Here is a 25,916-nt window from a genome sequence, read left to right on the forward strand (position 1 = left end):
GTACCTCGGTTCGTTCCTTGACGTGGGCCTCGAGGTTCTCCACCTCCCACTTCAGCGCTACCTTCTTGGACATTAATAACGAGATAAGCTTCTTCTGAGCCCGGGCATCGTTCTTCAGCTGGTTGATCTCATTACGAGCCAGATTCAACTCGGCGTGAGCTTCGCGAGACGAGGACTCAGCTGCAAGAGCCTGCTTCAAATGTAGCTCGGACTGGTACGACAGAGCATGCACGGCGGAGTTCACCTACCAAGAGAGCCGTAGTTAGTACAAGAAAAATCTTAAGCGCGAAATTGAAGAAATCAAGACAAGAACTTACCACCATGCAGTGAGTAGCCGCTCGAGTTCTGAGCTGAGCGACCGACAGCTCAGCCCAGACAGCAACCTCTTCGGCATACATTGTGCTCTTGCTCTTCTGAAGGCTATAATTCGGAGTCAGGATACTCTGAACTGCTCCTTCACTGCCTGAAGATGTGGTGGCTGCATGAGTGGGCTCCGAAGATGCCTCCTCGGGCGCGCGAGGTGGGGAGGCCCTCCCTGGTTCCTCCTCGATCAGGTTGATTACTGGAGGTTGCGTAATGGAGGGCTGTTTGAACTCAGGCACGGTAGCCTGCGTGACTCGATGCGAGCCCTTTTGGCAGCTCGCTTCTTCTTCCCCTTCATCCGACCAAGAAGTTGATCTGCAACAAGCTTCATGGAAGCTACAGCAAAAGCAGGACGTCAGCAACATTATTAGAAATAAAGAAAAAACTCAAATAGAGACAACCTGCCAGGGCTCAGGCCAGCTTGCACAAGCTTTTCTTCAACCACGTAGTTCGCGAAGTTGAGGCCGAGCTCCACCCAAGATTGGAGCGCTTCCCTTGTTTTCAAGTCCAATCTGACACCGGGATCCTGAATGGCCGCCCTCCAATGGGTTGGGAAGGGCCATCCCTCAGTGTTTCGGACCACGAAGTAACCCCTCTTCCAGGCTGGGACCCTATTTGGGAGCTTGTGCAAAAGCTTGTAGCCCGGACGAGGAGATAGTTGATAGGTCCGCCTATGCTCGGGAAGGACACAGAAGGCGTTCTTCTTGATGGACATGATCAAAGAGAAGATATCGAGGTCGAGGGGCAGGTTATAGTCATGAAAAAGCAAGATGGTCCCTACTATATTGCGAATTGAGTTCAGGTGCAATTGGTCTATGGTAATGTTGAAAAGTTTCAAGATTTCTACAAGCATGGGGTGCAACGGAAGATGAAGACCGGCTACGAGCTGGTCTTCGAAGATCACGATATCGTTGTGATCATGCTCCCAAGGGAAGTTGCCTAGCGAAAGACTATAAATGAGGTCGTTCGGGAGGTTGTACCGAGCTATCAAGGCCTGGAGTCTGTTCACTGTCATTATCGATGGGCCAAAGTTGTCTGGCACCCGACCTCAGTGTTAGGTGGATGCCAGGTTGCCAGAGGCCTCTCGTGCCTCCCGGAGTGGTTGCGCCTCAGGAGGGAAGTGGACCATTTCCAAACCCGAAGTAACTTCGGTATGACTATCGATCTGGGCCGAGGTACCCACCTTGGCCTCATAGACTATCAAAGCTGAAACTAGACATGAAAATACAAACTGAATCGAAGAGGAGAGCTAGGGAAGACTCACCAAGGAGAAAGGCCGAACAGGAAAGAAACACCGAACAGGAAGACCTAAGCTAAGGAGTTTGAACGCGACCTCAGACCAAAGGTTAACGAACTTATGGAGAAGAAAATGAGTCTCGGGTCCCCCTATTTATAGCCACTGTACTGGAGAATCAACAGTCGAGATCAAAGCGATCTGACGGCTCCTAAGAAAACCGACTACGTGACCCTTGAGGTTGAAATCGGTTTACCGCGTTTTTTGCCATCTGCGGAGTTTGTAGATCGCGTGACGTCCGCGCGTAAACTAGATGCAACCCGGGTTATCCTTGGTTGAGCCGAGTAGCCAAACTGGTCCGACCAATGATTCATCTGACAAAGTGGCTTGGACCTCGAGCCAAATCCACTTGTCACATCATGAACTCCCTATACAGGGGAACACGTGGACACAACCTAACTAATAGATGACAGCTCAACATGACCACTCCGCAACAGAACGATCTCGAGTACCCATCTACCCCGGGCTAAAATGACCTCGTGATAAGGTCACCTCGAAATGAGATCGCCTCGATACCAGATCGCAACAAGAACACCTCGATGCCAAGGCACTTCAACACTTAGTCCAGTTCGGGACTTAAAGGCGCCAGCTCGGGGATACCGATGTGTCACTGTGAGGATGCCGGAAATCCCTCCGACGGTTCCCGAGCCTCGCGGGATCACGCCTCGTAACGGTAAGCCCTATCTCCTTCCCGTCCGGTTCGGGCGGGCTCGATAAGCCCTATCAGTTATCCCCATTATCGTGGAAACAAATCTCATCGTGACGAGGATCCTGGAACCACTCCGCAGAACCCGCGAGGACTCCATTATATAAAGGCTTCACCCCCCGGGGGTGCATGGTATGCGTGATTTTCTTGCTCTCTAGCTATCTACTTTCAAAAGTAATTTCAACTGGCTACTAGCCTACTGACTTAAGCATCGGAGTGACCTCGCCGGGTTAGCATCTCCGGGTTCTCTAATATCCTTGCAGGTTTAGTCCGCCGTCGGTCTGGAAGCCAGATCACCTCCAGCTGGGAGCAACTAGATCACGCTACATCAGAGGAGTTGAAAGGGCCTACAGAGAGGACGAAGGGAGATGGCACTAATCGTATATGCTCTGCTTCGAACGTCAGGCCTCTATTAAAATTGAATTTTCATTCCTCAATCCTTCTAGGGCTTCTCTATATCTCCATGTTTTGAGTTCATCTTGTTCTCCATCTTCTAGGCTTCTAGGTCAAACAAAACGCAAGGATCGATGCTGGAGCTTTCTCCATTGGTTGATTCACGAAAATAGTGGAACCTTCTCAAGGTTGCAATGCCGATTTTTCACTAGTTCTTAGGCATTTCCTTAGTCAATCGTTCTCAGAAGAAAGATGATTGTATGAAGCCTTCATGAATAAGGAAAGTAGCAGAGGTATTCTTCCTCCTTGATCGATCTCTTGGATTCCCTTTGGATTAAAAGTTAGATCCCCTCTCTTTGAACTTGAATGCAAGGCGCCAAGGAGCGGAACAATGTGGGATTCCGTCTATTTGAAGGCGTGAAGGACCGGTTCAAACTTATACACGACGGAAAGACCGCCACCCAATACCTTTTGGTTTTCTAGGCGGCGGTTTTTTTTTGAATCCGCCACCTTAGCATTCTCTATGGCAGCGATCATTAAGACCGCCGGCTTAGAACGTTTTTCTTGGTGCCTATATATATGTTATGTTCATACTGGCTTCTTCCCATGCAATTCTGTGACGATCTTCAACAAGGCTCACTATATTCTTACAAGGAGGTTCAATCATTTTCATGAGGCTGTGGCTGTCTATTACAATTTTAGAGTCTCTGTCTATATTCAATTATTCAAGGGAGGGAGGCTGCCTATTATAATTTTCTTCATTATATGGATCACAATTTAGATCCGCATCATGTTATTTATGCTCAGTTTGGAAGGAGTACAAGTGCAAATACATATAAAATAATTTTGCACTACACATATTTGTATTTGTACTCCTTCCAAACTTAGCCTTAATCACAATTCCTTACCAAATCAAATAAAAAGCCCATTCATCATTGGTGATGAAAGAAGATTTGGCCCAACCTCGTAATCACACAACACGTGGCAAAGGCAACAGCTCGACACAACAGCACGCCCAAGGCGGGAGCTCTGAGAGGAGGAACCAGCGGTCCGAACTCCCTACAAGGAGCCCGAACTCCCCGCAAGGAGCCCGAGCTCTCCCTTAGGCCCCGAGCCTTACAAACACAAAGGGCAATAGCCCGAACTGGCCTGCCCCATGGCAGTTCGGGACACACCCCTATCCGAACTCAAGACTTCACCTCGCTCACCACTCCAACACTTTGCCTCCAGGACGCCGAACTGAACAACCGTACCGTGCCTGACACTGAGGAAGTCTGTATCCAGGGGTGGCGCACCTGACTGACTCAGGATCTGACGCTTGACAGCCGCACTTCAACGGTCACCTGCCACCGCCATCTCCAGTTATAGAGACAGCTCCGACAAAGAGAGCAGTGGCGGTTTTGCCCCAGCAGAGGTGATGACACCCGAACTGGCAGGAGCGTAGAGATAATAATACCCGACCTGACAGAAGCTTAGGAGTGAGTGCGCGAAGTGGTTATAAAAGGCTCCCTACCCCCCTAAGAACAAGGTATGTGAACTTTGTGCCATCTGGTTTTATCTTGCCTTTGAGAGAATACTAACTTGAGCTTCAGAGCAATCTCAGCGGGTTCCTCCCTGGAGATTCCCCACTTTCTTCTCCGTTTTCAGGCTCCCTGTTGCTCTAGTCAGAGGCAAGGTCGTTGACAGCTAGGACCGGCCGGATTGCGCACCATCAATTGGTGCCGTCTGTGGGAACGCTTCTAAAAGCCTCCCTTTAAAACTCTCATAACCTCTTTTTCTCCAAAAAACCCCAACACTCATGGCTTCTTCCAGCAACGCTGGACGTGGCACGGAGATGAACACCACCGGGGAACAACTTCAAGTCCCCGTGGTATGCATCGGACAGTTCACCATCCCCCTTCCGGTGGATGGGATCCCCAGCCTGAATGCGCCACGAGCAGTGGCTCCCATAAACCTTCCCGCCATGAATGTCCCCTTTCCACTCCCTATCGAAACAACCTTTATTGAACCAACTGCTATTCCCCTGGCGACCAGCCAGAACCAGTTTGACGACCTAATGCAATGCATGCGGGCAATCAAGCACAAATGCAACAATTCCAGCAGCATCAGCTCCAACAGCACCAAGTACCACTATCAGCAGCAGTTCCCCCAACTGCCTCTAAACCAACCATTGCTTCCACCTCGGCACCTTGCTCCAAAGCCGGTTAAGCTCTCCCCTCAGGGTGGACGCCATCGCCGAGGAGAAGTCTCCTAGCTTCAGAACCTCCACAAGAGCCAGGCCTCATCCCCGGGCCGAGGGGAAAGAAAAATCACCCCCGCCTCGCAGCTCGCCAGCGGGTCGGGGACCTCGCCCGCCAAGTCAGTATCTCGACACTCCAAGTCTGAACTCCCGCTGACAGAGAATCGATTCAGCGTCCTAGCGGCAGACTACCAACAGTCCGGGCCCATCGAGCTCGGCAACACAGAAGCTAGCAGCGCCAGTACCAGGCCCACTCAGCAACAAAGGCGCCGGTGAAGTCGCCGAACTGCCACCCGTGTCCTGCCCGAGCTCAAAGGTAAAGAAGAGACAAGCTCGGACGAGATAAAAGTTGCCCCTATCCTATCAGTTCCTTCCCCCCTCTCATCAGAACTCCTCGCAGTCCCCATGCCCAGAGACTTCAAGCTCCCCCCTTTAGACAAGTATGATGGGTCCTTCGACCCCAACGACCACGTCGATGCCTTCCAGTCCCAAATGCACCTAGCCAGGGCCAGTGAATCGTGCATGTGCGTAGCCTTCACCACCACCTTCAGGGGGTGGCTCGCACTTGGTACAGGAACTTGGCCCTCAGGTCAATAAGAAGCTCGACCCAGTTCGTGCAGGTCTTCATCGCACACTTCATTACCAGCAAGCGGTGCCCCAAGACCGAAGAAAGCATCTTCGGAGTAGTCCAGAGGGAAGGAGAGTCCATCCGGGGCTACATCAAGCGGTTCAATGACGCGTGCTTGCAGATACCGCGGCTGGATCTCACGGTGCAGCTCACGGCGGCCAAGAGAGGAGTAACGCACAAGGAGTTCAAATGGCACATGGTAGCTAATCAGCCCGCAACCGTAGCCGAATTCCTCAAGCTCACGGACAAGTTCATGAGAACAGAGGAAGAAATCAACCAAAGGACCGAAAGCGGGATCGAGAAAAGGAAGAGGGAAGGCGAGCCCTCCAACCTAGTTGACAGAAAAAACCCGGCCCGGGAGGCAAAGCCAAACCAGCCGTTCCGAGCTCCCTTAGCAGCTCGGACGGACTACACACCCTTAAACACGAGGCAGATTGAGATCTTGATGACGATCAAAGACGCCCCATACGTCAAATGGCCACCTCGCCTAAAAGGGAACCCAAACGAGAGAAATAAAAACTTGTACTATAGTTTCCATAGAGATCACGATCATAGTACCGAACAGTGTAATAATCTCCGGGACAAGATAGAGGGACTCATCCGTCGCGGGTACTTGAGAAATTTTGTACAGCATAATAATAATAATAATAATAATAATAATAATAATAATAATAATAATAATAATAATAATAATAATAATAATAATAATAATAATAATAATAATAATCATAATCATAAGACAAGTCGGCAAGGGGAGCACGGAAGAGATGCCCCTGAATCCAGCAGCAGGCCAGCCGAACCATCGCAAAGGAAGAGAGGCCAGTTCAGGGAACCATCCACGTGATAGTGGGAGGTTCGGTGGTAGCAGGTTGTACTTTGGCAGCGGCCCGGACGTCAGTTCGCGAAGCAGCCTGAGAAGAACAGAACCCTCCAAAGAGGCCGAAGACGGGAGAACCGATCTTCTTCACAGAAGACGATGTGCGAGGTGTCCACTACCCCACGATGACGCGCTCGTCATAAAACTATGGATCAACGACTTCGAAGTCAGGCGCGTACTTGTGGATTTAGATAGCTCGGCAGACATCCTCTTCAAGTCGGCATTTGACTAGCTTCAGTTGCAGAGAAGCGAGTTGAAGCCCGCGAACACTCCTCTAGTGGGCTTCAGCGGAGAGGAAGTCAGGCCCCTCGGGAAAATAACAGTACCTGTGGAAGTCGGCACATGGCCTTGTGTGGTCAGACTCAACCACGATTTCCTGGTGGTCGCGACCCCTCCCCCTACAATGCCATAATAGGGCGCCCAATTACGCATGTCCTACGGGCAGTGGTCTCCACCTACTATTTGGCAATGAAGTTCCCTACAGACTTCGGTGTGGGGGTAGCGCGGGGCGACCAGCTTGAGTCCCGTAAGTGTTATGTTGCCGCCCTGAAGGGAAAAACCAAGGCGGCCGACGACCTCGAGCTAGAGCGGCCTACGGAGCTGGGCGAGGAACGAGCTTCACCCACAGAGGAAACGGTCGCAATCCCGACTTCGACTATGGACCCGGCTCGAGCGCTGCAGATCGGTGCTTCTGTCAAGGAGCCTCTACGAACCGAACTGGTGAGTTTCTTACTTCAAAATTTAGATATTTTTGCATGGACCACAGCCGATATGCTCAGTGTTGACCCTAGCCTTATAACTCACAAACTTAATACTGACCCTGTTGTCAGACCCATTAGACAGAAGAAATGCAACTTAGCCCCGAAGCGCTGGAGGGCGGTTGACGAGGAGGTCGAAAAGCTCCTCGCAGCAGACTTCATAAGGGAAGTTCATTACCCGAGCTGGGTAGCCAACCCAGTGCTGCTGAAAAAGGCAAACGACAAGTGGCGCATGTGCGTCGACTACACCGACCTGAACCGAGCTTGCCTAAAAGACTGCTTCCCCCTCCCCAGAATTGACCGCCTAGAGGACGCGACCTCGGGACATGAGTTGCTAAGCTTCTTGGACACCTACTCAAGCTACAACCAAATCAGGATGAACCAATCCGATGAGGAAAAAACCAGCTTCATAACCGAGTTCGGCTTGTACTGCTACAAGGTCATGCCCTTTGGACTGAAGAATGCTGGGGCGACCTTCCAAAGACTTGTGAATAATCTGTTTCGGCTCTTAATTGGCACGAAAATAGAATGTTATGTAGATGACATGGTCGTCAAGACCCAGTTTTCACAAGAATTAATACAAGACTTAGATTTTGTCTTCCAAATTCTCCGTCAATTTAGCATGAAACTGAACCCAAACAAATGTGTCTTCGGTGTCACCTCGGATAAGTTCCTAGGGTACATTGTCAACCGGCGTGGTATTGAGGCCAACCCGGACAAGATAAAGGCCATCCTAGATATGAGACCACCCCGAAAAGTAAAAGAGGTTCAGAGGCTAAACGGTCGCATAGCCGCTCTGAGCCGCTTCATGTCCAAATCGGCAAACCGCTGTCTGTCTTTCTTTAAGGCAATCAAAGGCAAAGGGTTCGAATGGACCCAAGATTGCCAGCTCGCGTTCGACGAGCTAAAAAGCTACCTCGCTAGTGTGCCAATCTTAGCCAAGCTCGAGGAGGGCGAGGTCTTAGAACTGTACCTCTCGGCAAGTGACGAGGTGGTCAGTTCGGTACTAATAAAAGAAGTAGATCGGGTCCAGCGGCCCGTCTATTATGTTAGTAAAATTCTGTAGGGAGCAGAGACGAGATACCCGCAGATAGAAAATCTAGCATACGCATTGGTAATTGCAGCTCGGAAACTCCGCCCATATTTCCAGGCTCACACTGTCATCGTCTTGACTGACAAACCTCTGAGGCAAGTCTTACTCAAGCCCGAGGTTTCTGGTCAGCTAACAAAGTGGGCCATCGAGCTCAGCGAGTACGACCTCCAGTATAAGCCACGGACTTCTATTAAGGACCAAGCCTTAGCAGATTTTATCGTCGAGTGCACGTTTAGCCTCGAAGTCCCTAGGCCGGTTGAGCCCGAGATCCCCAGTTCGGGTGAGCCCGGAGCTCCCAAGCCAATAGAGTCCGAACCTCATGAAGTAGCAGCCAATGTGGCATCTCTCCTGGTTAGGCCAAACGCGAACTGGGATGAAGAGCCCTGGATCCTTCACTTAGATGACTCCTCTAACCAGCAGGGCAGCGGGGCTAGAATAGTGCTGCGCGGCCCGGGTGGCACGAAATTGGAATACGCACTACTTTTTGAATTCACAGCATCCAACAACGAGGCGGGGTACGAGGCACTGATAGCCGGGCTGAACCTAGCGCAAAAGCTAAGAGCAAAACACATAGTTATGGCGATTCCCAGCTTATGGTCAACCAGGTTACGGGCGAATACGAAGCACGCGAGCTCACTATGATCGCCTACTTGGCAAAAGTAAAGGAGGCTCTGCTCAACTTCCAGTCACACTTCATCAGACAAATCCCGAGGTCAGAGAACACTGAGGCCGACGCCCTATCCCGGTTAGCCAGCACGAGTCACAACGCCATGAGAACCGTGTACATAGAGGACTTACCTCGGCCTAGCATTCTCGGTGGGGTAGAGGAGGTTGCTTCCGTCCTTGAAGCAGAGCCGAGCTGGATCGACCCACTCGCAAGCTTCTTGCTAGATGGAAGCCTCCTTGTGGACCGCAATGCAGCCAGGAGGGTGCAGCGCTAGGCAACCAAATACGTCATAATAAACGAACGGCTGTACCGACGGTCCTACACGCTCTCCTAGCTGCGTTGCTTGCGACCTGCCGAAGCCGAGCTCATACTCCACGACACTCATGAAGGTCTGTGCGGCGGACACTTGGGGGGCGGAGCCCTCGCCCAAAAGGCACTTCGACAAGGACACTACTGGCCAACGATGAAGGCAGAGGCCATCGAGCTCGTTAGAAAATGCGACAAGTGTCAGAAGCATGCCAATATCCACCATCAGCCTGCCGCTGACCTCAAGTACCTCACCAGTCCATGGCCCTTTGCGCAATGGGGCATCGACCTCCTAGGGCCATTCCTGCCAGCAACAGGTGGGAGGAAGTTCCTAGTGGTTGCGGTAGATTATTTCACAAAGTGTATAGAAGCTGAACCTCTGGCAACAGTTACAACCCGAAATGTACATAACTTCTTTTGGAAGAACATAGTATGTCGCTTTGGGTTACCTCGAGTACTGATCTCCGACAATGGCAAGCAGTTCGAGGATATCAAGTTTCAGGAATTGTGCCAAGATATGGGAATCTGGCAGAACTTCACATCGGTCGCACACCCGTAGGCAAGCAGTCAGACAAAAGTAATGAACAGAGCTATCCTCCGCGGACTGAAAGCACGACTAGACCGAGCTAAGGGTTGTGGGCGGACGAGCTACCAAGTGTTCTATGGGCTCACCGAACCACGGAAAAAACCGCCACAGGAGAAACCCCCTTTAACCTCACCTACAGCATTGAAGCGGTAATCTCGATGGAGATCGAAATACCTACACTGCAACTAGAAGCAAACGACGATCAAACAAACAGAGATGAGTTACGTACCAACCTCGACCTACTGGATGAGGTAAGAGACCTCGCGTACATCCGGACCGTAGCTTACCAGCAAAAGGTAGCTCGGTACTATAACGCTAGAGTAAAAAAGTGGAACTTCTGCGTCAGCGACCTGGTTCTCCGTAAGATAATGGCACCCGAGCCCGGTGTGGGCAAACTTGGACTGAATTGGGAAGGGCCCTACCGAGTAAAGAGAGCGCTCGGGGGGGCATACGAGCTCGAAACTTTAGAGGGCAAACAAGTACCCCGAGCTTGGAACGTCGTTAACTTGAGACGATACTACCTATAGATCACCAAGCAAAGTGGACTAAGTCACTACCAGAGCCAAAGGTCTAGGATGCCGAACTAACAAGGACCTCGGCATGGACAAGCAAAGGCAAAGATGCAAACTAAAAGCTCAGGCAAAGTGCCAACAACGAACTAATATGGGCATCGGCATATGGTCAGTTCGGAGGAAAGAGCGACCAACACTTGACCAAAAGAAAAACATTCCATTACAAAATACTGTGTACATTTCAAAAAAAAAATACATTTCACAGGCCCGGAGGTACTTCTTCATCATCAGAAGGCACTTCAACGATACCCGAAGGTCCCGCCTCGCCCTCAGAATCCGGCTCACCGTCAGTGGCGTCGGCCATCTCCTGAGTAATGCGCGAAGTGGATATGGCACTAATATCGAGCTCGGGGTACGTATTCCAGATCATCCACCGGCTTAGTTTAAAGCCCTTTCTGTACGAGTCCACCATCAGGTCATCAAAGCACGACGAGGCAATGTATTCATCAACGGCCTTCTTCTTGGCATCCTCAATGCCTTGAGAAAAGATATGTGTCCTCAACCTAATATCCTCTTGAAGGTATTCAACCTGATGCTGCAAATCCAGCCTCAGGTCCACCATGTGCTTCACTAAAACTCCCATGGCCTCAGCATCTCTCTGAGACCTCGCCTGCCTGGCCTGTGCAGCGCGAGAAGCCGCCTCGGCAGCTCGGGAAGCTGCCTCGGCAGCGAGGAAAGCCTCTTCGGCAGCTCGCGCCTGCCTCGAGCTCCTTTCCACTTGGGCCGCCAAGGCATGGATATAAGAATTCACCTACCAAAAGGAAAGAACAAATGATCAAAAGAACAACAGCAAGAAAGATAAAAAGCAAAGAGCCCGACAAGAAATCTGACTTACCACCATGGCATGAGTGGCAGCACGACAAGCTACCTGGTTCAAAGGAAGCTCGGTCCATGCCGCGACCTCCTCAGGAAAGATGGCCTCCCTACTCTTTTGAAGTGCGTGGTTCGGCGACAACACGCTCCTGAACTCGCCTTGGGCTCCCGAGCCTGAGGGCCCAGCTCGCGTATAAGCAGACTCAGAGTAAGCAAAAGACCCCGTGTAAGTAGCCTCGACATAAGGGGCCCCTGCCACTTCATGTACTGGAGGGGCCATCTCGGGCTCCCTGGGCGGATCCACTGACGGGTAGTCTGGTACCTCGGGCTCCGCATCTCGGGGCAGCTCGGCAAGAGTTCGTTTGGCGACTCGCTTCCTCCTCTTCATGCCGTGAAACAGGTGCCCACCACGAGTCTTCTCTGAATCCATCATACCTGCAAAAAAAGCTTGGCATCAGAAAAAAACGAAAGAATAGAGCAAAACAAAAGACAAACCTCTGAGTAAGGAACCTACCCGAACTCAGACCGGCCTCAATGATGGCATTTTAGCCCAAGCCGTGCCCATTGCCGGAGGCCCTTCGCCGTCTCCTTATCAAGCGTAACACCGGCGTCAGGGGCAGCAATCCTCCACCCAGTTTGGAACGGCCACCCCAATGCACTTCGCACCCCGAAGTAGTCCCGTTTCCATGCTAGGACCTTGTTGGGAAGTTCATGTAGAAGCTTAAAACCCGGGCGAGGAGACAGGTAATACGCCCGCCTACGCCCAGGAAGGGGACCCGCTTGCTTCTTAAGCATTAAAATGGAGGAGAAGATCTCCAGGTCTAAAGGCAAGACCTGTTCGCAAAATAGGGAGATTGTCCCCACCAAGTTACGAATGGAGTTCGGGTGAAGCTGGCCGATAGTAACGCCGAAGTGGTTCATAACCTCGACAATGAGGGGGTAGAAAGGCAGGCGCAACCCCGCAACGAGCTGCTCCCGGAATATCACGATCTCATTAGGACCGTGTTCCCAAGGGAAACTGCTCGAGGGTATGAAGTAGGTGTACTCCCTAGGCAAGTTGAACTGGGTAATAAGGGAGTGAAGTCCCTCAGGCATCATGGTCGAGGGCCCAAACTTGTCTAACGTCCGACCTCGACGAGAGGAGGATGCCAAACTACCGGAGGCAACTCGGCCTACGGGTTCGAACTCTTCCTCGAGTTCTACCTCAGGTTCACTAGGACTGTCGGGGGATGCAACTCGGTTCGTAGAAGCTGCATCTGACCCCCTTGAAGAACTGTCTGAGCTATCCGAGCTAGACATCAGAAGGAGAATAAGGATTCCAGGAAAGTACTCACCCAGAAAAAAGCAAACGGACTACGGAAACGTGAACGTGAGCTAAAGGCTTGAACACGAGCTGAAACTTGGAAGCGAGCTCAAGAAGCAAAACGCGGGATAATGACAGCGACTGGGGTCCCCCACTATTTATACCCACAGTAATCGAGAATCAACGGCTCAGATTAAAGCCAATCCAACGGCCCGCAGTTGCGCTGACCGCACGTCTCCGGAGACCGAGACGTGACTGGCCGCACGTCTTTCTAAAACTGAAAGAACGCTAGCACACGTCTCCTCGCATTAAAGGCGGCAACGACGCGTTTTTTCAAATTTGAAATGGCGCCCGCTGTCATGTCTCCCAGCGGCGCGCTTTTTGAATTTTGAAATAAGCGCGCGCCGTCACGTCTGTCAGCATTTATAGACAGATTAGCGCATTTCTCGTCTTTTTGGCGCTCGAGAAACCCATAAAAATCCTGACAAACGCGCACTTCGCGCTATCAGTCAACCAGTTCGAAGTACGAGACAAATCCACCCGCCACCTCGCGAACTCCCCGCGTCAGGGCAAAGTCCCTTAGCGCGAGGAGTGGGGGGCAATTGATGAAGGAAGATTTGGCCCGACCTCGTAATCACACAACACGTGGCAAAGGCAACAGCTCGGCACAACAGCACGCCCAAGGCGCGAGCTCCGAGAGGAGGAACCAGCGGTCCGAACTCCCTACAAGGAGCCCAAACTCCCCGCAAGGAGCCCGAGCTCTCCCTTAGGCCCCGAGCCTTACAAACACAAAGGGCAACAACCTGAACTGGCCTGCCCCATGGCAGTTCGGGACACACCCCTATCCGAACTCAAGACTCCACCTCGCTCACCACTCCAGCACTTCACCTCCAGGACGCTGAACTGAACAACCGTACCGTGCCTGATAGCGAGGAAGTCCGTATCCAGGGGCGGCACACCTGACTGCTCGGGATTTGACGCTTGACAGCCGCACTTCAACGACCACTTGCCACCGCCACCTACCACCGCCATCTCCAGTTACAGAGACGGCTCCGACAAAGAGAGCAGTGGCGGTTCTGCCCCAGCAGAGGTGATGACACCCGAACTGGCAGGAGCGCAAAGATAATCATACCCGACCTGACAGAAGCTTAGGAGTGAGTGCGCGAAGTGGTTATAAAAGGTTCCCTACCCCCCCAAGAACAAGGTATGTGAACTTTGCGCCATCTGGTTTTATCTTGCCTTTGAGAGAATACTAACTTGAGCTTCGGAGCAATCTCACCGGGTTCCTCCCTGGAGATTCCCCAATTTCTTCTCCGTTTCATGTCCCATGTTGCTTTAGTCAGAGGCAAGGTTGTTGACAGCTAGGACCGGCCAGATTGTGCACCATCAATTGGAAAACTTCATTTTTTGCACGAGCAATTCCAAGCTAATGCCTTCTTTTGAAGGTTTAATCTTTGTCACTCCTTGACGCCATCACTGAAGATGATACTGAAGTTATAGTTGATCTCCTGTTGGTGGAAAACTCAAAACTCAAAACCATCATGGTGATGGTTCTTATCCTGCCTTCCTTCATGCTCAATTACTTTCATCCCTATATCTGATAACTCTCTTCTGCCCACATGGTAGCATAATTTTCCTTGTTAAATGTATCTAAACTATAGACTTGGTCTGTTCTCCCCAGCATTCTTAAGTGAAGTCTAGCTACTGTTGTAAGGGACGCTACTTTTGAGCCACTTAAAAACAACCACAACAACTAGGACTTGATTGAGATTCTAGTAGGTTCAACATGGACTTAGCTCTGGACTGGGTCTCCCAGTTTGGTATTGGCCTATTGGGGAACCCAGTCCCAGTCATTCTCAGATATTGGGGGCCCAAAATAAAATACTCCAAATTAAATGTTTGGCTTTCCACTCTCCACTCACTACACATGTAGCAAGCTTTAGCTCAAGACGTACTCTTCACTTTCATAAAGAATTGTAAGAGCACTTTATATGGGTAGTTGTATACTTGCAAAGAATTGAATAAGAAGACGTACGGTTGGACAACTAATAATTTTCAGGGATAAACATTGATGTTAGGTGGGGGTATAGAATAGAGCTTGGAAGGCTAGGGGACCCAACAAACATGTGGGCTTCAGCTATACCCACATTATCTTTATATGTATATGTATATATATGGCTGATGGAAATGGTGAGGAAAAATTTCTAACTCAAATACTATTTGGCCCACTCTAAAGGACTAAAGGGCATTTGATTTGAGTGTTAGAACCATCTTTTTGGATAAAATGTTTCCCCAATTTTTAACTTTCCTACAAGTTTAGATAAGGTGCATGATAACTTTTTGTCTTCCAGCATCACCATCACCGTTTTGCCACTTTGTTTGAGCTGCATGCGTTAAAACTTTCAATTAAAAGGAAAGTGAAATGAAGTGTCATTCATGTTTTATTTGTGATATAGTTAAAGGCTGGTCAGATGTAAGTTGAGGGTCCTAACTCCTAAAAGAGGCCAAGGAGAGATTATGGTTGAAGTTGTCACAAGAGACCCAAAATACAATCGCAATTTAACACAAAACATACCCGTTGTTAGCTGGTAAGATGAATGGAGCAATAAGTTTCATGTAGCAGTTGGGATAAAGCCTAACTTGATAATAACCTATCTTCTTTCATATTTAAGGGTGTCAATGGACCGGTTTTGGATTGGACCCCGTCTATCCAAAATCAATTTAGACAGATTGAACAAGATATATTGGATTGGACCAATCCGGTTCAAAATTAATATTTATTAGATTGGATTGGACCTGGTCCATCCATAATAAATTTATATTGAATTGGGTTGAATTAAGCCAATATCTGATCCATTGATATAAGATAAGAATATAAGTGTCAATGGACTGGATTTGGGTTGAAACCAATCTAAATCAAAATGAATTTAAACAAATTAGACGATTCAGACATTGAATATATATACATGCTTAAGGGATGCAATTCTTATGATTTACTTTTTTCTCATCAAAGTACAACCATAACTAATTAGCTGCTTTTTTTTTGTTTTTTCTTCAGTAACAAAAATGCCTTCCTGAACTTAAAATTACCAAGGCCCCGTTCGCTTTTTGTTAAGTTACTTACTCGGGTAAATGCAGTTACCTAAGTATGTTTTTCCTGGGAAATACTTACCCGAGTAAGTGCATTTACCCATGTTCTTTTATTTCTTATGTAAATAAGGCAATGACCATTTTAGCCATAAAAATCCATTATTAAAAAGGGCATTTTTGTCCCATTCAAGTGTTGACAACTTTCCCTGGTCCGCACATAAAGCTGAAAAACAAATATGGGATTCTCGGTCAATGGGAACCAAAATCCCATTGACCAACTTTCCCTCCTCTCAGAATCCGAAAAAAAAACCCCCAAGTGGAATTACCCTTGCCCAAAATTCTATATGTCCCTTCTTCGATCTTGTCCCTCTTTCTTGCTGATTGAGTCACAATGAACTCCAAATAACTAACATAAGCAAGGAGATAACAGATATGCTTCCTGATGTGGCGTAATCCGATTGCTCCCTGTTGGAGACGATCTGGCTGCTAGCAACGACAGGGACTGAGTAACCTGCAAGAGATGAATCAGAGATCCCGGGGTGGCTTACCAGGCAGGGACACTCCGATGGCTAAGTTAGCATGTCGTAGAGAGCTTGAAGATGATATCAGAGAATTAGAGAGCTAGAAAGCAAAGATTACACATCATACCTTCGCCCCTGGGGGGTGAGGTCTTTATATACTAGAGTCCTCGTGGGTTTGGTGGAGTAGTTCCTGGATTCCCGCTGTGATGGGATCTGTTTTCGTGTTAGGTGGGGATAAAGCCACCAACCGGTAAGGTTGCCCATTTTCGCCTAAATCGGGGAGTGGGTGAGCTAATATAGCCGTTACAAGTCATAATCCCGTAAAATGCGGGGTACGGTGGCGAGTTCCTCAGGGTTGTCATGTGGTGGTCGGTCTGACTAGGAAATGAGCTGTCTGTAAGGTGCCAGGCTGCATGGTGGCAAGCTGCTTGTGAAGTTCCGGGCTGCTTGGTGGTGAGCTGCCTAGTTGTCACGGGGGTAGTTCTACAGCGGAAGAAACCTGTGCGGCGTCCAGGCCAAGGTAGGCCAGGACAAGCCTTTGTGTGCTTGGAGGCTAGGAGTTGCCCGATGAGATGGCTCCACCAATGTCAGTAGCACTGGATCATGACCTCAAGTCGCATGGCTGGGGCACTCGGTTGGCTCTGGCCGGTCCATGGGAGGTGCCACTTATGTGCTAAAGGGGGACGGCCCTGATGTGAAGCGACTATGTGCCGAAGAGGTGACGGGGCATCGATGTGAAGAGTCTCCTGTATGCCGATGATGATGGGTACCTATGTGCCATGTTGATAGGCAACCACTTGGGCCGGAACACACCCGTGCGCTAGAGGCAATGGGGTAGCTCACTCAGCTTGGGCAAGGGGCTGGCGAGGTGAAGGGTCATGCTTGATCCAGGCCCGCATGCCAAGCCTCCCTTGAGTGTTGGTAGTGCAGTGCCGGTCCATGCACTGTCCCCATGAGCAAGTGTGTGCCCATGAGGAACCCTGGTAGCCATGCTAGCCGTTAACCAGGGCCGCCCCGCAAGGGAAGTTGGTCTAGGAGTGCCAAGGTTAGGCACCCAAGGAGGTCGACCACCCCTCCTCAAAGAGTACGTTAAGCTTTTGGTGGTCTGCCTGAAGATGACATCAATTCTCCCAAAAATCTTATAGGCGAAAATGATGATGGTGTCCCTTAACGTAAGCCTGCCAAGCGTAGGCAAGGCTAAGCCTGTATCAGACCGTAACAGGCTCCCTCACTCAACCCATTGTCGTCATCGACAATGGTCTTCTCATGAATGGGCGTTTGTGTCCCATGCCATCCACTTGATTGCCAGTTCCAGGGTTCGCCTGGCCAACCCGGGTCTTGCCTATGTCGGTGTCCATTTATGGGGACGGAACCATTTCACCATGCCGAATTGCTTGGACTTCACCCCTTGTGTTGAGGTTACTCAAACCGCGCAATGGCTATGCTGTTGAATTGTGAAAGAAGGGCCCTCAAAGAAATTATGTGTGGTGCTTTGCAGAGGTCCGCCCCATGTATCATCTTACCTCAAGGCTCGACCGTCTTCTTGGTAGCTTTTCGGTGGTGCTACCGAACACACTGATAGGTCTACTCCTCATGTTGGCGATGTGTCCTGGGTACCCTTTCATGGTGCTGGCCTGCGGTCTTCACCTCGCCGTGTGCAGGTTACTCAAACCTAGTCATGGCTTATGCTCTATTGGCCCTCGAAATTACACTTCACCTCGTCGGTTCGGGGTACATCTTCGCTCCGAGGGGGCCCCAATGTTCTACTGCCTCAAGGAGACCTGACCGCAATAAACGCGAGTGTGGCAACTTTTACCCATGATGTTGTCGAACATGCACTCGCCTTGTGATGCGCAGTCGCTACTGCAAGTGATCCACCTATTTGGACTAAGCATGTCCACCTAATACTTTGTTGGTGTAGGGCCGCCATCCTCCAACGGCTAGTGTACCCACATTCCTAACATTTCAATATATTGTGGCTTCAACCAAGGACCCGTTTGATGCAAAACTACCACTTCAGTGATATTCCTTGACCAACTGTCGACACCAACCAATTTCGGACTGCTGTCCCCACCTTAGTAGTGCCTTAGACAAAGCTACGGAACAATGGCTCATCAGTCATGAAACCAAGATGTAGGCGCACCGCCCACAACTCACTAAAATGAACAGCAACTGAAGTCCGTGAGGAAGCATGCCACTCCCTCACTCAAACCACCACAATATGCCTTCTAGAAAGGCTCACGCGTCTGCCCCCGCATGAGCACAGCAACCAATGCGTCTGCCCCCACAAGGGAAGCTGTTTTAGGGTCATTCGAATGGGGACACCAACAATGAATGGCCTCTTGCCAGGCCTGATCTGAATTCTGCTCGATCATGGGTGGAAGTGCTTAGGGACCGCACCCGACAATGTGCTGCTTGTCGTGATGACTGCTTCAACTGGCTCTGGGCTAATCTGCTTGACACCAACTGTGGCTGCAATTGGCTAGCTTGCTCTGATACCAACTGTCACGGCGGGTAGTTCTACAGTGGAAGAAACTCGTGCAGCATCCAGGCCAAGGTAGGCCAGGACAAGCCTTTGTGTGCTTGTCGGCTAGGAGTTGCCCGATGAAATGGCTCCACCAAGGTCAGTAGCACTGGATCATGACCTCAAGTCGCATGGCCAGGGCACTCGGTTGGCTCTGGCCGGTCCATGGGAGGCGCCACTTACGTGCTAAAGGGGGACGGCATGATGTGAGGCGACTATGCGTCGAAGAGGTGACGGAGCACCGATGTGAAGGGTCTCCTGTATGCCGATGATGATGGGTACCTGTGTGCCATGTTGATAGGAAACCACTTGGGCCAGAACACACTCGTGCGCTAGAGGCAACGGGGTAGCTCACTCAGCTTGGGCAAGGGGCTGGTGAGGTGAAGGGTCGTGCTTGAGCCAGGCCCACATGCCAAGCCTCCCTTGAGTGTCGGTAGCGCAGTGCCGGTCCATGCACTACCCCCATGAGCAAGTGTGCACCCATGAGGAACCCTGGTAGCCATGCTAGCCATTAACCAGGGCTGCCCCGCAAGGGAAGTTGGTCTAGGAGTGCCAAGGTTAGGCACCCAAGGAGGTCGACCACCCCTCCTCAAAGAGTACGCTAAGCTTTTGGTGGTCTGCCTGAAGATGACATCAATTCTCCCAAAAATCTTACAGGCAAAAAATGACGATGGTGTCCCTTAATGTAAGCCGCCAAGCGTAGGCAAGGCTAAGCCTGTGTCAGACCGTAACATAATGGCGAACTTCCTGTGAGGTGCCGAGCTGCTTGGTGGCGAGCTGCCTATGGAGTGTCGGGCTACTTGGTGGCGAGCTGCCTGTGAAGTGCCGAGCTGTCTGTAAGTTGCCCGGCTGCATGATGGCGAGCTGCCTAGTGGCGAGCTACCTGTGAGTGCCAGGCTGTCTGTAAGGTGCCAGGCTGCATGATGGCGAGATGCCTGTGAGTGCCAGGTTGTCTGTAAGGTGCCAGGCTGCATGATGGCGAGCTGCCTATGAAGTGCTAGGCTCTGTAAGGTGCCAGGCTGCATGATGGCAGGCTGCCTAGTGGTGAGCTTCTTGTGAGGTGCAGAGCTACTTGGTGGCGAGTTGCCTGTGGAGTGTCGGGCTGCTTGGTGGCGAGCTTCCTATTAAGTGTCGAGCTGTCTGTAAGTTGCCAGACTGCACGATGGTGAGTTGCCTGTGAGTTCCAGGTTGTTTGTAAGGTGCCAGGCTGCATGATGGCGAGCTGCTTGTGAAGTGCCAGGCTGTCTGTAAGGTGCCAAGCTGCATGATGGTGTGCTGCCTATGAAGTGCCAGGCTGCACCTAGTTGTCATGAGGTGCCAGGTGTCATAATGTCATTGGAGGGCCAAGTCCGCCCTCATTTGCCCTCCACTCCTGAGCTGAAAGTAACTCGACGAAGGGAGTAGATTTCTCCTTTTGGCTCAGAATTCGATGCGCTCGTAAGCGCTGATTCAGTTCCTTAGGCTCTGGGAGCGACTTATAGTCCACTCTTGTTGATTTTGTCCATGCCGAAGAGGCGATTGTGTCTTAAATTCCCATGCCAAGGAGGCGTCTGGGACTAGCTTGCCCATGCCGAAGAGGCGACTAGGTCTTAAGTGTCCATGCCAAGGAGGCGACTGAGACTAGCTCGCCCATGCTAAAGAGGCGACTGCGTCTTAAGTGCCCATGCCGAGGAGGCGACTGGAACTAGCTCGCCCATGCTGAAGAGGCGACTGGGTCTTAAGTGCCCATGCTGAGGAGGCGACTGGGACTAGCTCGCCCATGCTGAAGAGGCGACTGGGTCTTAAGTGCCCATGCCGAGGAGGCGGCTGGGACTAGCTCGCCCATGCCAAAGAGGCGATTGGGTCTTAAGTGCCCATGCCGAGGAGGCGACTAGGACTAGCTCACCCATGCCGAAGATGCGACTGGGTCTTAAGTGCCCATGCCAAGGAGTCGACTGGGACTAGCTCGCCCTTGCCGAAGAGGCGACTGGGTCTTAAGTGCCCATGCCAAGGAGTCGATTGGGACTAGCTTGCCCTTGCCGAAGAGGCGACTGGGTCTTAAGTGATGAGGAAGTCTTTTATCAGTTCGTTAGTTCGCGCCTGAGCCAGGTCGCCAGGCCGTCGGGTGGGCTTCTTAGAGCTATGATTGCGTTGCATTAGCCTTATAATGTCAGTCACCCACTCCTACAAGAAGCTACTAGGAGCTTGACCTTCGGGGGCAGCACTACTAACTTTAGGTCGCCAACTCACACGGGAGGGCTCGACCAGCAAGGGTGCCCATGTAGTCTATTGGCCGTCAACTTCCGCGGAAGCCACGAAGAGCTCATCTTTGTAGAGGGGACTTCGCGAAGAGGACTGATAACTCCCTGCATAGTCTTTAAGTTCATAAAAATGGAAACTATAAAGCGAGAGCTTCAATTTCTAAAAAGTGAGGACTTAGTTTTCTAGGAGAAGAAGACTTAGCTTTTTATAAGATGAAAAGTTAGCTTTTTATAGAATGAAAACTTAGTTTGAGACCACCAATCAAGTTGGTAGTTAATAGTTTTGGTCTCAAGAGTCCAGACTTGGTTCTATTAAAAATTCCACAAGTTTCAGCCCCTGCATCTAATTCATTAATCAGGAAAAAAAAAGAAAAACAATTGTCTCATCCATTTATTATCGGTGGGTAGAATCTTGAGTTTAAGAGATGGTTGGCCATGGCCTACTACAGGTTCCAGAACATATAAACACACACAGAAAATTTGACTATTTCGTTGAGGTTTCTTGGGAGCAGAGTTGGGTTATTGCATGTAGAACAAAACCAGTGGGCTTGGTGGGAGCAGAGTTGGGTTACTGCCTCCACGCTCCAGCCTCCAGCCATGGTGGTTCAACTGTCACCATGACCATGTGCTTTGAATCTTTCGATAGTGTATGTGTCCCGCTATTACTGTACAGAATTGTATACGATAAAGGTAATCTCGTAGTTAGATAACAAAACCAAAAAAAAAAAAAAAAGGTTTTGGGTGAGTTGGAATTGAAAATTCAAAGCTGGCATGGGCCATGTCTGGCTGATAACTGGTGTGTGGTCAGCAGTCACCATTAAATTAAAAGGACAACCAATTAATTTAATTTAACTCTTCTGGGCATGCAGCAGCTCAAGAATCAAGATAGCACTCGGACTCCTAATTTCTAAATCTTAATTCCTTACGCCACTACCAAATACCAATGCCCCTGATTGGTACCTTGGTTAGCGAGAAGGCCACAAACTCCAATCCCCAAACCATTTTGACCTACTCAAACAATTCATTAATTAATTAATTCAAAATGTTTTCGATGACTCCAATTTGTACTGTAGTATGCCCAGATGATAAGCCTCATGTATATTCAACCATTGAATTTGTTTCCATTCTCTTTAATGTTTAAACAATTCAATAAATAAATCCACTTGGGGGTCGATGCGGATGCCTTAACCTCTTAAATTGTCATTTTCTTTTAGAGATTTTTTGAAAGCAAGGAAACTGTAACTCTGTAAACCGACCAAAATTTTTTGTTTGGAATAATTTCATCTTCATCTCCAGGTATATCAATCCCATATCCATCAATAACAAACAAGGGCCTATTAAAATCTGCATTCTAAAATGTCAGCGCTTTTGATTTAAATTTACTACCTTCCACCTCTTAACCTCTTAATAATAACATTTCGAGTAAAGGCTCTGTTTTTTTTTTATCCTTCCTTGTTGTTTTATTATTGAAAATGCGTAAAAAAAATTTGTAAAAATAAAATTTCAGTTATATTTCTGCTTTCTTACGACTTCAACCTTTTCTTTTCGCCCCTTTTACACAACAAATTTAAAACGGGATAGGTTTTGTTGCGAGGAAGCATGATGGACTGCTCTGTTGAGGTGGAAGCTTTAGCTATCAAAATGAAAATTCAGACTGCTCTGAGCCTGATGAGAGTATCGAAAGCAAGCAAGCATTAAGAGTGACGAGGAACTGATAGTTCGTTATCTGATCTGTTGGACCATAGAGTGTAGGATAACAGTAAACAAGAGTGAATGTAAGTTGTGGGTTGATACGAGGAGATCATCTTTTAGGAAAGCTTCTGTAGCTGACTTTCAGTTTCTGGTCAGTGAGTGAGAAAACATATATTATATATCACCATTTATTCTTATATTTTTCCCTAAAATATGTACACCCATTTCATTTCACAGCTTGGTTTTTTATAAAAAAAGGAAAAAACCAAACCCAACACGGAAAGCGGGAAACAAAACAAGAAAAAAAAAAAAAGATAAAAAGTGGGAAATGTAAAAAAACAAAAAGGGTAGAACTTGTGTTAAATATCAAAAATCTCAACGACTACGATTATGCGAAGAGGTGGAGCCGTGGAGGAAGGGAGGCACTGCTACAGTGCTACTTCCGGTTCCAGTTCCAGAGTTGGGGGATTCATTTAGCTAGAAACCCATTAATTTGTGATAGCCGGTTAGACTGGCTCCGCACCAACGCTTTGTCACCGCTGGCTAAAACCGGAGAACCGTCCAGTTCCGAACATCTGGTCCAGAAGGATCACGAAGGCCATCGCATCCGTCAGCTCCAGTTCCTGCTGCACGACGAGCCTGAATACGTCGACGCCGAAGGCGACACCTTTCTCGGTCGTCTCTTTACGCTTGATTTCTGCCACGCGCCTTCTCTTGTCGTCATACACTGCGCAGCACCGTTGGGCGTACGACCCCTCCATCTCGTACAACTTGTCGTGCTTCCGACCTTTGCCGCCGCAGCTTCCCGTCACGTAAGCCAACGATTTCGAGTTCAAGGGATTCACGTTCTTCTTCACGGAAAACCGAGGATTAACGGCCGTCTCCCCGTCGTAGACCAACCAGCAGTCCCCTAGGCACAGCCTCTGCTCCAATCCGTCAACAAACATGTCAGTTTAATAAATAAATGATCAAAAGGAAATTAAGGTCCCTACTAGTACCAAGTACTAATTAAGCAAACCAGATATTGGCATCGCCAGATGAACATGGATTATTACCTTGCGACGAATGGTGAGGAGAGGTTTGCCCTCGGCGTCCATGAGCACGATCTCCCCCTTATTGCCGGAGAGGTAGTTATCGACACGGAAGATGAGGTTGCCCTTTGCATCAAAGACCGTGAAACCGTTGCAATTGAACAAAAGGGATTTCTTCCAAACGGTTATCACTGCAGCTTTTCCGTCCGTTGGACTGGCCACTGGAGAAGGGATACTGATACCGGTGCTGGGGTAAACCTTTGTCATCTTTCCGTCTGAAACACCACCGGTTGTTATTGGACTACTCTCCAGTACTGCCACTGGAGAAGGGGTGGTGTTGGGGTATACCTTTGTCATCTTTCCGACCGACCCACAGGGAAACTAAAGGTGTAGCTAGTGGGAGCAGGAAGAGAGACGCAGGAGAACTATTTTCTTCGCTAGTTGTTGATGACAACTCTCTTTACCCCTGCAACTCCTTACAACCATCTCCAATATTTATAGTATATAGGAGGTGGTCGAAAATGCCCTCTCACTCAAGGATAAGTTTAGTTCACAATCAAAGAATTAAGGGTATACAAAAAGGAGAGAGAAAATTATCATAAAGGGTATGACTATATTAATATTTGCCTCAAGGGCAAATAAATGAATAATTACCCCCGCCTTATTAGCAGGTGTAAAAATTAAAAAAAAAAAAAAGGACGGAATACAGAGTTAAACCTTCAATTAAGCCAATAAATTTATTTTTAGGCACATTTTTTTAATAATTAAACTTTATAAAAGAAATCATTAAGTTGTCTAAATCCATGATTAATCTAACGGATGGATGATCTATTTTGCTTAATTACATGATGTTCTAATTATCTCATCTCATTCCCCCACCCCTCCGCGTGTAATATTTAACATTATTAGGCCCATTTTAGTATTTGTATGTATGTATTAAAAAAGGTTCGCACGTGTGCCCAAGGTTTACATAACGTTACAAGGAAAGATCCATTTTTTCTTCTTTCATGAATGATGATGATATCTTTACTTGAAAGGTAAATTAAAACTTGTGGCTGAGGACTCTTTCCATCCATTTCTATTTATAAAAAGAAAAATAAAAAGGAGGGGCCACAATTCTTTGGCGAAAAGATATTTTTGGTTTTTTATTAATAAAATATATTATCGGTTTGGGCGGTTTGTGCTGTTCTCCTAGTCACATTGATACAGCTCTAACATCTTTTCTCTTCCATTGAATAGTTATCATTTTGGACAGTCTTACCCTTGATTTTTTGTGGTAACGACAGAATTAATCATAATAGTAGTAGGTTAAATGCACGGTGCAATGAACTGCGGCAGCGCGACGTATGGTATGGCCCGATCGAATCATCGAAGCCCATGCAACTTTGAAATTTGTAAGGCTTCATTGTCTCAAGGGGCCGGCCGGTTTGATCAGGTCTACGATGTTTTCACTTATTGGAATTAATGCATGCCCCATCAAATTCAAGGTCAATTAGGGGCTCCCACTTCAATTAATTGTACAGTGTGCTGCTGTAACATCATGATGCATGATTTCTATGGGATCGGTGCTGTGGGCCACTTAACACTTTATTAATATATCATGCTTGCTGCTTGACTTTGTTAATTTCCCATCTTCTATTTTTGTCTATGCCCCAGGGTGCAACTTGGGCAGGCTCAGCCCAAGGTTCAAATTATCGATACAATCGGAAGTACCGTATTTTATTTTTTTGATCTCAATACACCAGTGTTTCGGAATCCCATTTATTTCAATAAAAAACACTTAAATAATATCTTTAAAAATTAAATTTTGAAAAAATAAATATTGAGCATTTGATTTTTAGTACTAATACACTTCTGTCGTACATAGGGGCGTATCGATACTTTGAATCTTGACTCAGTCTGAGTCCGAATTGGCCCAATCCAGAATTTTTTATAGGTTGTGTTTGGATTTTCAGTCCTCGGATTAGTCTCGGGTCCAAGAAGTCGGGCTCAGGCCTAGTCTTTAGGTAATCTGAATTAGGCCCAATTATATACATTTATACATATATATATATATATATATATATACATATCTATATGTATATATATAAATGTTGCATACATACATAAAAATATGTATATATATTTGCATAAATACATACATATACGTATATATATAGCCTTAGAACGGGTTCATTGACCAACTTGGGCCTAAGCCCAACCCGAATGCATCAAATTACA

At 48.5% G+C, this 25,916-nt stretch overlaps 1 protein-coding gene across 1 annotated transcript; it reads right to left on the reverse strand.

Annotated features, from left to right (window-relative positions):
• Window positions 1-22,825: 22,825 nt before the first annotated feature.
• LOC104612942 (LURP-one-like protein (DUF567)) lies at window positions 22,826-24,393 on the reverse strand. The gene is made up of 2 exons (XM_010280606.3): window positions 23,721-24,393; window positions 22,826-23,588 (listed from the first exon to the last, which is right to left on the reverse strand). The coding sequence occupies exons 1-2, from the start codon at window positions 24,051-24,053 to the stop codon at window positions 23,199-23,201; spliced, it is 723 nt and encodes a 240-aa protein (XP_010278908.1). The 5' UTR covers window positions 24,054-24,393; the 3' UTR covers window positions 22,826-23,198.
• Window positions 24,394-25,916: the final 1,523 nt, after the last annotated feature.

Source organism: Nelumbo nucifera, chromosome 5 (assembly GCF_055504915.1).
Source record: "Nelumbo nucifera cultivar China Antique chromosome 5, China Antique-T2T, whole genome shotgun sequence".
In the NCBI taxonomy this organism is placed as follows: domain Eukaryota; kingdom Viridiplantae; phylum Streptophyta; class Magnoliopsida; order Proteales; family Nelumbonaceae; genus Nelumbo; species Nelumbo nucifera.

Coding starts and splice junctions, on each gene's coding strand:
- LOC104612942 (XM_010280606.3), bottom strand. CDS start 24,053: ATGACAAAGGTATACCCCAACACCACCCCTTCTCCAGTGGCAGTACTG. Junction 23,589..23,720: donor TCCTCACCATTCGTCGCAAG/GTAATAATCCAT, acceptor GGATTGGAGCAG/AGGCTGTGCCTAGGGGACTG.